General features: G+C 42.9%; 1 protein-coding gene across 2 annotated transcripts in view; it reads left to right on the top strand.

Moving 5' to 3' along the window:
- The first annotated feature begins 225 nt into the window (after window positions 1-225).
- The window catches only part of ccbe1 (collagen and calcium binding EGF domains 1), a 379,619-nt gene continuing 360,293 nt past the window's right edge, over window positions 226-19,551 (top strand). Inside the window, exons 1-2 of one of the 2 annotated variants that reach the window (XM_038790609.1) lie at window positions 226-699; window positions 947-1,027. In XM_038790609.1, coding sequence (XP_038646537.1) covers window positions 587-699; window positions 947-1,027 — 194 coding nt within the window. In that variant the 5' untranslated portion in view covers window positions 226-586. Of the gene's footprint in view, window positions 700-943; window positions 1,028-19,551 lie in introns of both variants that reach the window. The other variant, XM_038790608.1, reaches the window with a different exon arrangement.

Below are 19,551 nucleotides of genomic sequence, written 5' to 3'. Positions count from 1 at the left end.
TTAAAGGGACACATTGGAAACTTGACAGTAATTGGGGGAGGTGCAATCTGCTGATACGCACAGTGCATGTGGACAATTGGGCTTTCATATGCGCACACACAAACAACACACGTGCACGCATTAACACACGTGCAGATATTGACAAACTTCTATCCACCTACAATACTGACACACACACACGCACTGTAACAGTCACATACATCATCTGGTACACACGCTCTCGCATCCAAGTTCCTCCCCTTACCGCTCACTTGCGCCCGACCCTGTGCAATATTTTTTTTAAAAAGTTTATCCAAACTAAACAACAGCCCCATCGGCAGAGCCAGAAACCTTTCACTGCTGACAAATACCATTGCAGCACGAGTGTCCTTAACCCTGCAAGTGAAGTCAATTCAACAAAAAAAGAAGTCGAAATGAGAAGAGCCAGCTGCACCTCTCGGCCGATCACTCACAGATGAAACATCTTCCAGCAGTTGGCGAAAATTAAGTGACTGAGCCGGAAAGTTGGTCCAGAGATTCTCTCCCAGTAAGGCTGCCGGCAGTGCTGGGGACCGTGCCTGATCAGTCATTAAGCACAAGGAGCAAAATGCTTGCCGAAAGCTTTGTGCATGTATTGAGGGCTGCCTTCCTATTGTCGCTGATGTCTAGGGGATTCGCGTATTCCTATTTTGACATTTCAGAGCAAGGTGACATGTACAGGTTTGTCATTTGTCTATTCATTTTCATTCTTGTGCAGTTGTTAAAGTTTCCCTCTCTATTCTTGCTCGTGAGAAGCTCGATCAATTCTAAATTCAAGAAAGTTATACTTGCGTGCTCCTGACAAAAACGCCACTAATTGCATTCAGTTTATAACATGTCGCGTTCAGTTCAATGGGGACAAAACAAAATTTAGTTTTCGGGCTTATTTCATTGACAACTGAAAGAAATCCGTTTGATCTTCAAGCAGAGAGACTTGTCCGGAAAACAGAGTGATAACAAGCGAGTACCCATGTTTGAAATCCACTGGAGAAGTCGCGACCTGCATCAGGTAAGCAGTGTTCAAACTCTCTCACCTTTTAAAACACTGATTTAATTTGGCAATTAAACTGATCGCTTTGATTCTCGCCTATTTATTGGGTTGAATGTGATTGTTCTGGGTGATGGTCTCTGCATATTTGGCGAATATTCAACGTTACATTTTTTATACAGGTGAAGGATGCTTCCATAATTAAGTCAAGAAATCTCATTAGGAATGTGATTACATTGTGTACCTTGTCTTGATCTATTACGTATTTTCTTTTCATGTACTGAATGATCTGTTTGAGCTGCACTCAGAAACATACTTTTCACTGTACCTCGGTACATGTGACAATGAACAAATCTAATCCAATCCAATTTTACATTTTCACTGGGAGCTTGTTGATGAACTTCACCTTCAGTCGGTAATTTTGTTTCTAAACTCCAGTTGTTACAATAACTTTCCGCTCTAGATACCAGCACGCTCAATGCGATGAGGTCTAGGGCATGTTGTTATTACAGCACTATTCTGGATTCCACTCCAGTGGATTGAGTCTTTGCTCATGCAATGGAACTGCAATTGATGCGAAGATGTCCTGCAACTTCTTTTGGCTTGCTAAAATTGTAGTGTTACACTATATGTTTTGGATTTGTGTGAAGCCAAAAGCACTTTGTGTCAATGCAAAATATGTAACACACTTGGTTGACTGTATATTAAAGAACGTGCGCTGGAGTGGGTGCATTGAGCGCCACCACACATGTGAATCCAATTGGAACCTAACTTTAATTTGGGTGAAAAAAAGAGAGATCCTTACTTTGCCAACGTAGCTGATTTTGGAGCAAGGTGATAATAGGAAGCATCTGCTCAGAAATGGTCCTCCCCTTATGTTGAATGAAAGTCAATATACAGTTGCCAGTGTTCACATCTTCTGTACATTAAGTAACACAGCTGGAATGTCTATGCTTTTGCACAAAAACACACTGGATTTTAATGTCATTTTAATGTTCTGCCTCAGTACAATATGATTCAACCAAATTTAATGTTATTTGCAAAGAATTGCTTTAAAACATTAATAAAGGGAATGTTCACGAATTTCTGCAGTCTCTTGAAGAAGTTTGAAATTCATCAAAAGTTCTGTGCGCCGATTTAACAGGTACTTAGTACAATTGGTAAAGATTCTGGAGCCAATGTGTCACAAGCATATCTTGTGCCCACAGTTATGCTAAATATTTTTTTGCTGCACCGAAATCCAATATGCAGTATAATTTCGCTGATTTGGTAGAAACTGACAATTATATAATGGCTGCAAGACGTTTGTCACTCACAACACACATCAGTTCAAGCTAGCTCAGGCATGCTGCAAACCAGCCTGTCAAAGTCATCAAGTTTCTATACCTCACTGGCACTTGGAATAGTACTTGTGGAGCTCTTCTTCCACCCCCCCCCCCCCTTCCTTCCCCCCCCCCCCTCAAATTATAAGTTTAAAATATACAACTATGGCTGTTTGCTCACAATGCTTTTAAAAATGTAATCAACGAAGAATTACCTGCAGGCCCCAGAGAAAGAGAATAACCATGTATCGGTCACTTTAAAATAGATATGAATTGCTTTTTGGCTTATCAGCACTTCTATGTTACCACTTGGACATTTTACAGGGATTTGTAAGGAATAAGTTACTTGTGGTTTCCAAAACCTGGCTGATGTTTTAGAGAGAGATTGTAGTAACATCACATTCAAGCAGCACATCCCAGTGATAAACTTTTGACTTCACAGTAAGTTGCTTGGTGACATATTCATCTGTAATTTCACTCTTTCCCGTCATAATGATTCTTATCAATCAAAGCAGAATAATGACGAAAATAATATGAATAAGAGGTGGCACAGTGGCTAGCACTGCTGCCTCACAGCGCCAGGGACCCGGGTTAAATTCCGACCTTGGTGACTGTCTGTGTTAAGTTTGCACATTCTCCCTGTGTCTGCTCCGGTTTCCTACCACAGCCCAAAGATGTGCAGGTTAGGTGGATTGGCTATGCTAAATTTCCCCTCGTTGAGGTAACGGGGATAGGGTGGAGGATTGGGCCAAAGTAGGGTGCTCTTTCATAGGGTCAGTGCAAACTTGATGGGCTGAATGGCCTCATTCTGCACTATAGGCATTCTATGATTCAGTGCAGGGGTAGTCCACCCAGCTCCTTGAGCCTGCTCTGGCATTCAATAAGATTCAACGTTATATGATGATTGCTGTTTTTGCATTGAATTCCAGTGTTGATATTGCTTTCAAGACCTCAGACACAGAAAACTACCTGCAGTGTTATAGAATCCTAGAATCATAGAATTTACAGTGTAGAAGGAGGCCATTCGGCTCATCAAGTCTGCACCAGCCCTTGGAAAGAGCACCCCACCCAAGCCCACACCTCCACCCCATCCCTATAACCCAGTAACCCCACTGAACCTTTTGGACACAAGGGCAATTTAGCGAGGACCCCGAAGAAACACAACGTGGTCACAGGGAGAACATGCAGACTCCATGCAGACAATGACTCAAGCCGGGAATCGAACCCGGGACCCTGGAGCTCTGAAGTGATTGTGCTAACCACTGTGCTACAGTGCTGCCCTGCGGGGTTCAATAAAAATGGGGCGGTCTCGCTGTTGAAGATATTGGATACGTTGAAGCCAGTGGTAAGGGGCAAGATCATCACGTTTAAGGTGCAGGTGGATAGGGAGGCAAGAGGAGCAGCAGCGGTAGACAAAAGTTAGGAAGTGGATGGGAGGTATGGGGAGGATCCCACTCCAGAACCTTTGGCCAGTAGAAAGCAACTGCAAACGCAGTTTGACCGTTTGTCGATAGGAAAAGCAGTATGCCTGGTGTGGAAGGCACAAGGTGTGGTATATGAGTATGGGGAGATGGCTAGTGGCTTGCTGGCAGGACAGCTCCACCGGTAGGCATCCTCCCGGGAGACTGCTCAGATCCGGGATAGGGTGACGGTTGTTGTATTCACACCTGAGCACAAAATACTTCAAACCATCTAACTTAGACCGAATAACACCTGGGATGCTATATTTGGCCTGAATGTTCTCAGAATAGGGAAGGGATAATGTGCAGTCAGAATTCCTGCTTCTAGTTGTGATTCGGTAATTTCTCCTGGCAAGTGCTTTGACGTTAAAATTGTGTAACAATACGACTGCGGTCATCTGTGATGCTGTCCAGGGTCAAACATGACATGTCTATGCTCACACATGATCAAGTTACCAAAGTGCTGCTGGTATTGGTGAAACTATGGTAACTCCAAAGTATAGTCACAGGGGATGGAGGAAGGTGAGATTAGCCCTGGTTGTTATATCAAAAACTAATCATAATTTTGTTTATTTAGAATTATAAATGAGTCAGCTTTTGTCATAAAGTGGAATGTGTTATGCCCAAGTCTGGGGTTTTGGGGGGCCCTGAGATTATGAAGGGAATTATATAAGTGCCCTTCAAGACCTGGGCACTTTCGTTTTGTCCTTTTCTAAAGTCAAAACAAAGCCAAATGAAATTGGATAGTTTCAGCAATGATTATAAACCATTTTATCTGCATTCCATGCCCTTTCATGTTCTTTAACATCCTTAGGAACACAAAAACAAGAGTAAACCATTCAGCTCCTTAAAACTGCTGTACCATTCAATTAGATCCTGGCTGATCTGTATTTCAACTCTCTTTACCCTCCTTTGCTTCATACTCTTTGGCAAATAAAATCCCCCAAACAAAACTCTACATTGACTTCAGTCTTGGAAATTTCAAGCGATGTTGTTTCAATAGAGTTTTGGGGAAATAAGTTCCTGTTTTCCACTGGGGAAGGAAGATGTTTACGAGATACAAAGAAAAGACAGGGGATCTTCAGGTGCAGAGTCACCTCCCTACCTCTGAGCTGGATGTTCAGGGCACACTTCCCACTTTAAGATTTGATAGCTGTGGAAGGTGCGTGTATAAACTGACCAAAATGGTTAATTATTAGCATGTAAACCTTTCCAATATACCTGACAGTAAAGAGTGGGAGGGTTTCCTGGTTAGCCATTCTGCAGACAGCAGAAAACCACAGCAGTTTGACAAGCCTGATCATGGAAATCTGTGGTCGTCAATGCTCTCTTAGGACATGGTACCAGGAGATAGGAGGAGAAAAGGCAGGTAATTGAGATGATAACAATAATGTGTTACTTGCAGAGTCTCTCATAATGATCCTCTGTATAGGAATAGCTGCTCACTCGAATTCTCCTTGATGAAGCAAGTCTGTAAGTTAATATTCAAACTTCATTCTTTAGATTAATATCCTATATTACAAGAATGCATACACTTCAAGGTATATTTAATTGGCAATAATGGTCTTTGAGACTTCCGTTGTCATGAAAAGTGCGATATAAATGCAAGTATTTTTAATTTCAAATCATATTTTAATAAAATTTTGCACAATTTCTTAATTGCCTCATGAGAAATGTGCAGTGCTCTAAAAAAACCCAAAATGGACATCTGCCAGACATCTTCTGAGATTGTTGTTAATGTTTAAAGTAAAGCATTTCTGAAATATAGCTCTTTTTAAGTGTAATTTATCTTTGGATTTTCTATTGGTGAATGTTTGAACACGAGGCTATTTATTTCTTGTCACAGTTTTGGTAGTTGTATTTGCTGTTTGCACAAATTTTGATTGCACAAATTAGAATGTTTATAATGGATCCTCTCTATTTTCCTTTTTGGAGGAGGAAACAGATAAAAGGAGGATGTGGGTTACATTAAGTTGCACTGAGACAAATTGACTGGTATAAAATTCAGACTTTGGTATAAAATTCAGACTTTGATAATTGACAATGTGAAAGGATCATTCCCACTAACGTTTCGTTTTCACCCAGAGGTATTATTATTATTGTTACGCAAGTGCCTGAAGGTCAGAATTCCCGATTAGGAAGGTTGCCGATGCCTGTGAATTACAAAGGAAACCAGTCACAGGTGGGCTCACTTTATAGACAGTTATCCAAGAAGATAGCATAGGAGGTTTTCAGTTTCCCACTATGTTCAAAGAAGAAATGTAAAGCAGCTCCATTCAGTGAGGAGAAACACTTAGCATGTTGTAAATAATAACAATAATCTTTATTAATGTCATAGAATTTACAGTACAGAAGAAGGCCATTCGGTCCATGGAGTCTGCATCTGTCCTTGGAAAGAGCACTCTACTTAGGCCCCATGCCTCCACCCTATCTCCGTAACCCAGTAACCCCACCTATCCTTTTTGGACACTAAGGGACAATTTAGCGTGGCCAATCCACCTAACCTCCACATCTTTGGACTGTGGGAGGAAACCCACACAGACACGGGGAGAACGTGCAAACTCCACAGACAGTCACCCAAGGCTGGAATTGAACCCGGAACTCTGGAGCTAACCACTGTGCCACAGTGCCTCCCAAGATGTCGGGCTGGATTTAACTCCTGGATGGCAAAATGAAACTATGTGTCAGTCAATGAGGGACAGCAGCCAGGTTCATATGAAGTTAAAGGCTGGGCTTCATGATATGTCACTTGTTAACTTCCTGGCCAAAAGGGACCAGGATTTATGAGGTGAGTGGCTGCCCGGCCATTGAAATGAGGAAGCAGAAGGATGCTGCTGGGCAACTGTGGAAATAGAACATAGAACATAGAACATTACAGCGCAGTACAGGCCCTTCAGCTCACGATGTTGCGCCGACCTGTGAAACCACTCTAAAGCCCATCTACACTATTCCCTTATCATCCATATGTCTATCCAATGACCATTTGAATGCCCTTAGTGTTGGCGAGTCCACGATTACTGCAGGCAGGGCATTCCACGCCCTTACTACTCTCTGAGTAAAGAACCTACCTCTGACATCTGTCCTGTATCTATCTCCCCTCAATTTAAAGCTATGTCCCCTTGTGCTAGACATCACCATCCGAGGAAAAAGGCTCTCACTGTCCACCCTATCTAATCCTCTGTTCATCTTGTATGCCTCAATTAAGTCACCTCTTAACCTTCTTCTCTCTAACGAAAACAGCCTCAAGTCCCTCAGCCTTCCCTCATAAGATCTTCCCTCCATACCAGGCAACATTCTGGTAAATCTCCTCTGCACCCTTTCCAATGCTCCCACATCCTTCCTATAATGCGGCAACCAGAATTGCACGCAATACTCCAAATGCGGCCACACCAGAGTTTTGTACAGCTGCAACATGACCTCGTGGCTCCGAAATTCAATTCCTCTATCAATAAAAGCTAACACACCGTACGCCTACTTGACAACCCTCTCAACCTGGGTGGCAACTTTCAGGGATCTATGTACATGGACACCGAGATCTCTCTGCTCATCCACACTACCAAGAATCTTACCATTAGCCCAGTACTCTGTCTTCCTGTTATTTATTCCAAAATGAATCACCTTTTCTGAATTAAACTCCATTTGCCACCTCCCAGCCCAGCTCTGCAGCTTATCTATGTCCCTCTGTAACTTGTAACATCTTTCCACCGTGTCCCCAACTTCACCGACTTTCGTGTCATCTGCAAATTTACTCACCCATCCTTCTACGCCCTCCTCCAGGTCATTTATAAAAATGACAAACAGCAGTGGCCCCAAAACAGATCCTTGTGGTACACCACTAGTAACTGGACTCCAATCTGAACATTTCCCATCAACCACCACCCTTTGTCTTCTTCCAGCTAGCCAATTTCTGATCCAAACTGCTAAATTACCCTGAATCCCATGCCTCCGTATTTTCTGCAATAGCCTACCGTGGGGAACCTTATCAAACGCTTTACTGAAATCCATATACACCACATCAACTGCTTTACCCTCATCCACCTGTTTGGTCACTTTCTCAAAGAACTCGATAAGGTTTGTGAGGCACGACCTACCCTTCACAAAACCGTGTTGACTATCTCTAATCAAATTATTCCATTCCAGATGATTATACATCCTATCTTATAAACCTTTCCAAGACTTTGCCCACAACAGAAGTAAGGCTCACTGGTCTATAGTTACCGGATTGTCTCTACTCCCCTTCTTAAACAACGGGACAACATTTGTTATCCTCCAGTCTTCTGGCATTATTCCTGTAGACAAAGATGACTTAAAGACCAAAGCCAAAGGCTCAGCAATCTCCTCCCTAGCTTCCCAGAGAATCCTAGGATAAATCCCATCCAGCCCAGGGGACTTACCTATTTTCACTCTTTCCAGAATTGCTAACACCTCCTCCTTATGAACCTCAAGCCCTTCTAGTCTAGTAGACTGTATCTCAGTATTCTCCTCGACAATATTGTCTTTTTCCTGCGTGAATACCCCCAAAAAATACTCATTTAGCACCTCTCCTATCTCCTCGGACTCCACGCACAACTTCCCACTACTGTCCTTGACTGGCCCTACTCTTACCCTAGTCATTCTTTATTCCTGACATATCTATAGAAAGCTTTAGGGTTATCCTTGATCCTATCTGCCAAAGACTTCTCATGTCCCCTCCTGGCTCTTCTTAGCTCAAAGGCCGAGTTATAAGCTAAGTCTTTCAGGGTGACGATCTTAGGTGAGGGAGGGACAGGGACTTGTGTCGGGGAGGCCCAAGGTTGCTTTTTTCCAGACCAGAAGAACATTTCCTTATTCCTAGCAATGTGTGTAGCTAAAACTGCAGTCAGACAGACAAGGGCTGAAAGGGCGAGTATGTACCCTGCTCCATTTAACTGCCCCAGGTCTGGCACCACTGGAAGAAGCCATCTGTATGATTGAATAAGCAGGGAAGTAGAATTTTGTCACATACAGCAACTTGAAAATTTAATTGGGCAACATTTTCCACATGTTGACTATAGACTGCATCCAGCCATTATAAGGAAGAAGCAGATGATTTAAATTTAAGGGAAAATTGCAAAAAAATGAGGAAGTTGTTTGGAGGCCCTTTAGTGAAATTATTAAACCACAGCTACATTACACGGTGAGACAAACAGTTAATGGGCCCTCCAGTATTTATTGCGTTGTTGGTGTGCTCTGTGCAGAGTAAAGGAGCAGTTGCAGTAAGCCCTCCCCACTGCAACAACAAAACAATTGAGAATTACTTAGGTTTCCTTCCCACACATGCCAGAGGGGCAGAACATTCAATTCATTTTATGCACATTTTTCAATAACCTGATTTCCATCATCAAAAATAAATTTTTAGACGTTTATCAAGAAAATCTAAACCGTGCTTAGGAATAATTAACTCTCAACATAATTGGTAGCGACTATAAATTCCCCTTAGTAACCAACTGCATATGATTTCTCCTGCAGTTGGGATCATTAATCTTCCGTGAGGTTTGTAACGCACCAGTGACATGGAATGCACTGGCACTTGATTTGTGCATGGACAGCTCTTGTTGATGTAGAATGCAGGCCCTAAGTAAAATCTAAATAAATCCTTCGCATATAATTAAGTATGTATGTGTCATGACCTCAGGATGTCCCAAAGTGCTTCATAGCCAATGTATTACTTTTGAAATGTATTCAATATTATTCTGCGCATATATATGGTAGCTGTATTTCTTACAGCAGAGCCCCACAAATGGCATTTAAATAAATGATCAAATAATGTCTTGGAATCATAGAATTTACAGTGCAGAAGGAGGCCATTCAGCTCATCGAGTCTGCACTAGCTCCTGGAAAGACCATCCCACTTAAGCCCACACCTCCACCTTTTCCCTGTAAACTAGTAACCCCACCTAACCTAAGGGCAATTTAGCATGGCCAATCCACCTAACCTGCACATCTTTGGACTGCGGGAGGAAACCGGAGCTTAACATTGTGCAGTCATCTGCAAACATCCCCGCTTATTAAAAAAAAAATTTAGAGTACCCAATTCATTTTTTTCAATTAAGGTGAAATTTAGCATGGTCAATCCTCCTACCCTGCACATCTTTGGGTTGTGGGGGCAAAACCCACATAAATACAGGGAGAATGTGGAAACTCCACTCTGCCTCACGGTGCCGAGGTCCCATGTTCGATCCTGGCTCTGGGTCACCCTCCGTGTGGAGTTTCCACATTCTCCCCGTGTTTGTGTGGGTTTTGCCCCACAACCCAAAGATGTGCAGGGTAGGTGGATTGGCCATGCTAAATTGCCCCATAATTGGAAAAAATGAATTGGGTACTCTAAATTTTTTTTTTAGTCAGTGAGGATGTTTGCAGATAACTGCACAATGTTACCCTTTGTGCCACTGTGCTGCCCAAGTTTTCTGATATTATTAATATCCTAAGGTACTACGCCCTTCCCTTTCACACCTATCATCATCAACCCTTCTCCTCAAATGAACACTAGACTGCTCTGTTTTTGCAACCTACTGCACTATCTGTGACCATCCTATCATCTCCGAAGTCTTTAAATACGCTGTCACCTTCCAAATGTGCAAGACTCCATATGTGCAATGATGACTCCCAACTCGATATCACCTTCACTTCTCTCAATCTCTCTGGACTGGATAAGCAGAACTTTCTGCCAAATAAATGTTAAAATGATTGAAGCCATTGAGTTTGGTATCCACCACAATTCCCTATCCACCAGCTCCTTCACAAACCTGGTGCCCTAATCATGCCATTGTTACCTCTAGATTTGATTACTCAAAATAGTCCTGTCAGGCCTTTGATCACCCTGCATAACCAAAAGCTTATCCAAATCTCTGCCGTCCATATGGGACCTTGCACGAAGGCATCATCCCTTATCTCACCTACCTAATTTGGCTCACAATTAAGCAATAACTCAAATTTAAAATTCCCACCCTTGTTTTCAAATTCCCCATGGTCTCATCAGACCCTATCACTAATCTGCTCAGGTAGAGCCCTCCAATATATCTGCACTCCTCCAATCTTGGCATCTTGCACATCCACAATTGTAATTCCCCCACCATTTGCAATGATGCCTTCAGTTGCCTTAGGTGGGGTACTGGGTTATGGGGATAGGGTGGACGCGTGAGCTTAAGTGGGGTGCTCTCTCCAAGGTGCAGACTCTATGGACTGAATGGCCTCCTTCTGCACTATTGGGATTCTATGATAAGAGAGATCCCTGCGTAGAAGCCCCCCACCCCCCATATGAGAGACACTTGCTTGTAAGCCCCTAAGAAGCTAAAGAGTAGTCCAGGCAGAGGCAGCGGAAAAAAATCACTGCTCAAAAACTCAGCTGAGTAATACACCTGCTGGTTCAGACAGGCGAAGCAGCACCTGTCAATTCCTGGAAAGAGAAAAACAGCCAGCAGATTTAAATCCCCTCAGATCTTTGATTTGCAAGCCATTCATTCATATCTCTGTGAAATTACTTTCAATAGGCTGTGATGATAGCTTGCACACACACCCAGCTGTCTGCATTGTTTCATTTATCTCCCTCCACGCCCGAGTGGCTTTAAAGTACCGAGCTGGGAATCAAACCAGTTAAGTGTTTTGTCAAAGAGTCATCCAGGCTCCAAACATTAGCTGCCTTCTGTCTCCACAGATGCTGTCAGACTGCTGAGTTTGTCCAGCATTTTCTGTTTTTGTTTCAGATTCCAGCATCTGTAGTAATTTGCTTTTATCTTCAGTGTCTCTTTTTCTCAAAATAAAGCACTTTACTCTCTTTCATATTGAGGTCTCTCTGTGGGGTCTCGGTAATGGGAGCATCTCTGGTGGAGTGCGGTGGGGGAGTCTGGTGGGATGGAGTGGGCAGGTCTTCCATTGTGGGGGGGAGGGCCGGTGACCCTTCGATGGACTTTCGGGGCAAATCCCTTAAAGAGGTATTCCCTTGGCCCACCGCGAGTTCCACTGCATCAGGGTCAGGCTTGTCAGGACCTATGTGATTCCCAGCCTCGAGGACCGGAGAATCACCAGGGCCAAGGTAATATGGTGCCCAGCCCAATTAATAGGATGCAAAAGGGTCTTAATGCCACTTTTGTATCCTTTCACTGGCATGGGATGCGAACATCGATCCCACTGGCAGTTGGGGACCGGAGAATCGGAAGGTGCCTATCCCATTTTTTGACCAATGCTGGGTTCTCCACCTAACATTGGATTCTCCTCCTGATCATGAATCGCCCTGCTGGTGTCGCAAAATGGAGAATCTAGCCCAATATTCTCACTGCGGGATTCTCTGTCGGTGGAATCCTCCGCTTCGCCGGCAGCGCACCCATGCAAGCAGATTTCCCGACAGCATGGGGTGACCACAGTGGGAAACCTCATTGGCCAGCTGCGGGAACAGAGAATTCCGCTGCCGGGAGTGGGGGTGGGGGGGGGCATGTCGGAAAACACACCCTCTTTATTTCTCCCAAAGTCAATCAGACATACTGAGAGACTTCATATTAGGGTTCAAATGGATACAGCCTGTACACAGAGGAGAATATGACTCGTTATCTTGGGATTAATTAGTTTTAAAGTGAATTGCTGCCTTGAACTGTACCAGAATCGTAATGATTCAGAGCAATATGTAAAAGTATTTTTCACTTATTGAGCCCAGCTTGGGACCAGTTTATTGGTTTACAATTGTCCTTCATACTGCTGCAACAATAACTTGAATTTATGATCATACCTTCAAGAAAGTAAGAACTTGTATTTATATAATTCCTTGGGGCAGTTTCACAGCTCGGAATTCCGTGACCAATTTTCTTCAGGCTTAAAACCCAGGTGAACTGTTCTAATATGTGTTTTTGGCAGTAGTTTATCTGAGAGGGAATAGTTTCCCTAGACAGCCCCATGCTGAGGTGACTGCCCATCTGTATGGCAGACAAAAGATCATTTGAACGTAGGATGAATGGTTGTTTTGCACAACCAATAGTCCATTTGTTTGCAATTTCTGGTCAGCCTGGCAACACTTAACACCTTTAAAGTTGTCTAATTTGTTTGATCTTTGCCAATCTTTGAATGCAAGTTTTTAAAGAATCAACTCAAATGGGTGCAGGGTAATGTGTTAAACCTGCTCAGTAATAGTTTGTGTTTCTATATTAGTTAAATGTCCAAAGTGTTCATTATTTTAGAATGATTGTGGAATGATTAAACTAATTTGGCAGGGGGGTTGGGGTGGGAATCAGAACAGTAAGCCAGCAACTATAGAGACTGGGGATTAGCATGGTACCAGGTCAGGCTCGATAAGAGGAAGGGTAGGCTGGGGGAGGTCAAATTTAGTGGGGACTGGAGATCTGTAGTGTATCTGCTTCAATGCATGGAGTATAACAGGTAAGACAGATGAACTGAAAGCTTTGATTCACACGTGGAACTTGGATGTGGTTGCTGTAACGGAGACTGTTTAGAACAGGTCGTTATTACGAGGGAGGAAGTGTTAGGGGTGTTAAAAACATTAAAGTAGACAAATTCCCAGGACCAGGTGGCATCTATCCCAGATTACTGAGGAAGGCAAGAGATGAAATCGCTGGGCCTCTGACAGAAATCCTTGGGTCCTCATTGGACACACGTGAGATCCCAGAGGATTGGAGGATAGCCAAAGTTGTATCATTATTTCAGAAGGGTTGCAAGGATAATCCGGGTAATTATAGGCTAGTGAGCTTGACGCCAGTGATAGGCAAATTGTTGAAAAAGATTCTCAGAGATAGGATCTATACACATTTGGATGTCAATGGTCTTATTAGCAACAGACAACATGGTTTTGTATGAGGGAAGTCATGTCTCACTAATTTGATTGAATCTTTTGAGGAGGTGACAAAAATGATTGATGAGGGAAAGGCTGTGGATGTTGTCTGTATGGACTTTAGTGAAGCATTTGATAAGGTCCCTCATGGCAGGCTGATGCAAAAGATTAGATCACATGGGGTATGGTGTGAACTAGCTGGATAGATCCAGAACTGGCTTGGCCATAGAAGACAGAGGATAGCATAGAACATAGAACATAGAACAGTACAGCACAGAACAGGCCCTTCGGCCCTCAATGTTGTGCCGAACCATGATCACCCTACTCAAACCCACGTATCCACCCTATACCCGTAACCCAACAACCCCCCCCCTTAACCTTACTTTTTTTATTAGGACACTACGGGCAATTTAGCATGGCCAATCCACCTAACCCGCACATCTTTGGACTGTGGGAGGAAACCGGAGCACCCGGAGGAAACCCACGCACACAGAGGGAGGATGTGCAGACTCCACACAGACAGTGACCCAGCCGGGAATCGAACCTGGGACCCTGGAGCTGTGAAGCATTTATGCTAACCACCATGCTACCCTGCTGCCCACAAAGTGGAGGGATGTTTTTCCGAATGGAGGTCCGTAACTAGTGTTGTTCCGCAGGGATCAGTTCTGGGACCTCTGCTCTTTGTAATATATATAAATGACTTGGAAGAAAACGTAGTGGATCTGATTAGCAAGTTTGCGGATGATACTAAGATTGCAGGATTTGCGGATAGTGATGAAGTTTGTCAAAGGCAACACCAGGATATAGATAGGCTGCAAAATTGGGCAGAGAAATGGCAGATGGAATTTAACCCGGACAAATGTGAAGTGATGCATTTTGGTAGATCCAATTCAGATGGGAGCTATAAAATAAATAGCAGAATATCAGGAGCATAGAGACACCGAGATATCTGGATGTGCAGGTCCACAGATCCTTAATAGTGGCAGCACTGGTGGAAATGGTGGGAAAGAAAGAAAAGAAAGCATGCTTGCCTTCATAGGATGAGGTATCGAGTATAAAAGCTCGGAAATTATGTTACAATTATATAGAACGTTGGTTAGGCCACATTTGGAATACGGTGCCCAATTCTGGTCACCGCACTATCAGAAGGACGTGGAGGCTTTGGAGAGAGTACAGAAAAGGATTACCAGAATGTTGCCTGGTATGGAGGGTATTAGCTATGAGGAGAGATTGAATAAACAGGAATTGTTCTCCCTAGAGAGACGGAGACTGAGGGGCGACCTGATAGAAGTTTATAAAATTATTAGGGGTGTAGATATGGTGAACAGTTGGAGGCTTTTTCCCAGGGTGGAAATGACAATTACAAGGGGGCACAAGTTCAAGGTGAGGGGGAAAGGTTCAGTGGAGATGTGCGGGGGAAGTGTTTTACACAGAGGGTGGTGGTGGCGTGGAATACACTGCCAAGTTGAGATTGTTTAGGCAGATACGTTAGCGACCTTATCTGGATAGACACATGAACAGACAGGGTATAGAAGGATACAGGCAGTTGGTCTAGATAAGACACGTGATCGGTACAGGCTTGGAGGGCTGAAGGGCTTGTTTCTGTGCTGTATGATTCTTCATTCTTTGATTTGCAAACAGGAGAACTGATTGCACCAAGTGACTTCCATCATGCTCAATGGTTCATCTGCTGTGGTAATTACTGGTAAGCAGCTTCTGGTTCAAATCAAAAGACGCCTTAGCAAGTGTTAACTCCATCTGCCTTCAATGAGGTTAAAGGAATATATATATGCTTCACAAGGGAATTCATTAGATGCACAATTCTTGCTTCAGTGTGAGCAGATATAGGGCAATGGGGTCAATTTCCATAAAAGTAGACAGACAACCAGACCACTCAATGGCATGACTGGAATCTTCAAAACTGAGTCAACACTGCTGCATCACAGCGCCAGGGACCCAGATTTAATTGCAACATTGGGTGACTGTCTGTGTGGAGTTTTCATATTCGCCCCCTGTCTGCGTGGGTTCCCTCCGGGTGCTCCAGTTTCCTCCCACAGTCCATAGATCTGCAGGTTAAAGGGGGGATTGGCTATGATAAAATTAGCCCATAGTGTCCAAATGTTAGGTCGGATTATGTGGTTACAGGAATAGGCCGGGAGAGTGGACCTAGGTGGAATGCTCTTTCAGAGGATTAGTGTAAACATAGTGGGCTGAATGGCCTCCTTCTGTATTGCAGGGAGTCTATGATTTCATGACACCTGCTTCAAACTACAATTCATATAAGGCAAGAAAGATACCCTCTAGAGCGCATTGTGACCCCTAGTGGAGTCGCTGATGCGACCATCAATTCACTCGAGACAAGAGTAGAAGTAAACCGTGGCTTTAATCAACTTAGAACAGTGCCTGCCTGCGACTAATCCAATACTGAAAACCGCCTACAGGTTGACTGCTCTTTATACCTCCCTTCAAGGGGAGGAGCCATGGGTGGAGCCCATGCATGCCCCAACATGTTCCCCTATGGATAATGCCATACAATGGCCCACAGGAGAAGCCCACAAGGGCAACAGCATGGCACAGATACAAATACAAGGGCAACAGCACAGATACAAATACAATGGTGGATTATTGGCATAATAAATTCACCACAGTCGCGAGATGAGATTTTAGGGTCACAAGCTCCGAGGTAGTAATAACTGCTGCACAGCTTGGACTGAATCCGAACAGCTGCAAGGCCCATTTAAATCCTCACACTGTTTTCTGAAGGTGGGTGTGTCCTAATCTTTGAGCCTGATTGTGCTGCAAAATAAAACAAAATAGATTTTTAAAAAACACTTCCCACCACACCCAACTTCACACCTCCCGACTGCTCAGCTGAAGGCCACACACTCCCCATTTTCACTCTGGGGTCGCCTAGGCCATTAAAATGGGGTTACAGTAGGAAAATATTTGGGAAGCTGTAATAACCAGCACAGGACATATGGTATGGGGATGACTGTCTTCCCATGTTCCTCGACGAGTACAAGCTCCCCCACCTGGGGCAGGGTAGCTTATCTGGACTTGTATAAAAGATCAGCCGGTGTGGAACCAACCGAGACAGAGAGAGAGAGAGAGAGTATCCGATGAGGTTCAACCAGGGCTCATCTAAATACTTGTTAATTACATAAATTTACTTGCTGTGGATTCCCCGTGAGTTACTAAAGAAGCACTGCTCTAAACCTTGAGAGTTGCAACATACACTCAGAGTGACTAGCACTTAATTTGATAAACTTGTTTTATTTTGGCAATTGCGAGGGGTAGGATTAATGAACATTGATTGTGGTTGAGAGCTGACCTCTTTTTAATGTGCTAGCTTTGATACGATGTGAACTTGGGAATAGATATTTTTGATTATGCTTCTGTGATTTACCTGGGGAGGTTTGACTCCAAGTAGTTGTTGAATTCAGGTGTGGAAGTGTCAATGGAACCAATTCTCATATCTTCCACTGGACAGAAACGAGGCAGTGGTGTGAATAAAATAGGTGCTTGGCATGTATCACCTTGTTGCTACTGACGTGAATTCACTAAAATTTTACTTGGGATCTTGAAGTGGGCATTGGCCCGTATGATATCAATAATGTTAATAAATATAAGTGTATATAATGATAACTCAGATTTGCTTGTAATTTTGTAGTGAATTTTAAAGTATGAATTTTGTAATGAATATTAAAGTATGCAAAGATGGGTGACAGTTCTGTCTATCACTAACTGGCTTTCTGGAATAGAAGTTGGTAGCAGAGAATGATTGACTAAAAGGTAACGGTTGGAGTTCAGAAAAGAACATTCAGACTGAAAACTATGATTCCACGAGGCATTGTGGAAAATGACTGAAGGCAAGTGTGAATTGTCAGGTTAGAATTATGCTCCGGAATCATAGGACCAGTGGAAGAATGCAGTGGATATGCAAACATGGATTACATTCCTACCAAAGAGGTAACAAGGACCTGACCTTGGTGCTGTACTTTTCCACAAGAAGTAAAATCAAATTTTCAAGCTGGTTGCCCATCAGTTGGATGACGATGAGGTTCTGAAAATCGCTTATTGTCACGCTAGGCTTCAATGAAGTTACTGTGAAAAACTCCTAGTTGCCACATGCTGGTATGGGAATCGAACTGTGCTGCTGGCCTGCTTGGCCTGCTTTAAAAGCCAGTGATTTAGCTCAGTGAGCTAAACCAGCCCCTAATCTTCTATTAGAGTTCTTGCATGAGATTTGCAAAGAAGCCGATCTGTTCAATGCAGCTGAGGCATGGTCAGACTTTGATAGATTTTAGAAACAGATTGTTATTCCATAGAGAACTATACCATGGATTTTAACACATTGTATGAAAGATTGATTAAATTGAATTTGGGGATACATGGATCAGTACTGGTTTTTACTTTGATGGATTGTGCTAAGGTATCTCACATGAACGTATGAATAGGTTATTGGTTTTAAGCGGTGTCCTGTTGAATCAGCTATCTGCTGCCTTGAACGAATCCTGGAAAAAATCATTTTCTTCAACCTTTGTGCAACAAATGAGACATTTTGCTGTGACACAAAAAATAAAGGACTAAATGATTGCCAGATTTTTAAATAGCGCAGGTACTGAATGCAGGTATCAAATGACAGCACATTTATCAGATTATTATAGCAGAACACAGAATTAGAATCAGCTGGAATTAAAAGTCGAATGATTGTGCTAAAAACCCGTGTGGTTCACAAATGTCCTTTAGGGAAGGAAATCTGCTGTCCTTATCTGGTCTGATCTACACGTGACTCCAGACCCACAGCAATGTGGTTGACTCTCACATGCCTGAAGGGATAAATGCTGGCCTAGCCAGAGAGACCCACCAGAAGTAATAATATGCCATAGAAGTCCCAAGGAGAAGGTTAATAGATAGTTCCGATGTTACTGAAGGAATCATTATATAGTGAACTGCACAGAACAGAAAGGCAGAGTCCTTGAAATGACACCAGACAAAAATAATTCTGGGGAAGAGGAAGCAAATGAAGTTAATGATTAATCTGAAGCACTTCTGGATTGTGCTGGCACTATCTGCCATTGTTTTGATGGATGAGTGTTCAGCAAGGAGGCCAGTTACTCATCATCTAGGTTGGTGTGGGCACATATGTGATGTTAAAAGTCTTGATTTGTAGATCTGGTTTCATATATTAATACAAAGTCATTGGTGATTAAATATAGTTTGTCCCGAAGGGACCCAAATCTATTCTCTTCAAATGTTGAAATAGCTTATTGACAGAGATTTCTCTATTTAGTGTTTTTTCCCCCCCATATTCTGGGTTTTACTTGCAGGCTGCGAGATAGAAACCTGAGTATGGGATGTCCTACAATACTCAGCTAGCTGGCGGACACCAGCTTTAGTATGTGTGAATCCTTCATTTTGTATTTTAGGGCACCACATGACTAACCCAGCGAAACTGCTGCACCTTACAAGTGTTAATTATAATCAGATACACAGGTGAAGGGCATTGTTTAATTAAATATTTTGAGCATATATAAATAGGGGACAGCTGGGGCATTTGGTGTTGGGAAAAGTGTTTTTAGAGGAAACAAATAGCTTGGGTATTAGTTTTGAATTCAACCAGCAAGAACATAGCTGTTAGGGATATTGTCCTGCCACTTGACGTTGCAGAAAGATCTTGGGCAGCAAAGATAAAATGTTCCTAGTTGCTTTATGTGATGTGATGTGAGTTGTCCATGCCTTACTGACAAAGCAACAATTTATAGTATGTCGAACAGATTGATTAATATGATACCTTGATTCAGTAAGTACGATTGAAGCAAAATTAAGGAATATAAAAGCACTACTTGCTTTAAGTTTGTTGATGACAACACATTGATATCAGAGAAGAGAGTCATAATCCATGTAGAAGAAGATGGAGTGAATCATTTATAAATACTGATTCAGGCTCTAGTGAGATAAGCTGCAAGGAAA

The sequence above is a fragment of the Scyliorhinus canicula genome, chromosome 3 (genome assembly GCF_902713615.1).
Source record: "Scyliorhinus canicula chromosome 3, sScyCan1.1, whole genome shotgun sequence".
Lineage (NCBI taxonomy): Eukaryota > Metazoa > Chordata > Chondrichthyes > Carcharhiniformes > Scyliorhinidae > Scyliorhinus > Scyliorhinus canicula.
The sequence above is the reverse complement of the archived record's forward strand: the minus strand, read 5'-3'. Positions and strand labels throughout refer to the sequence as shown.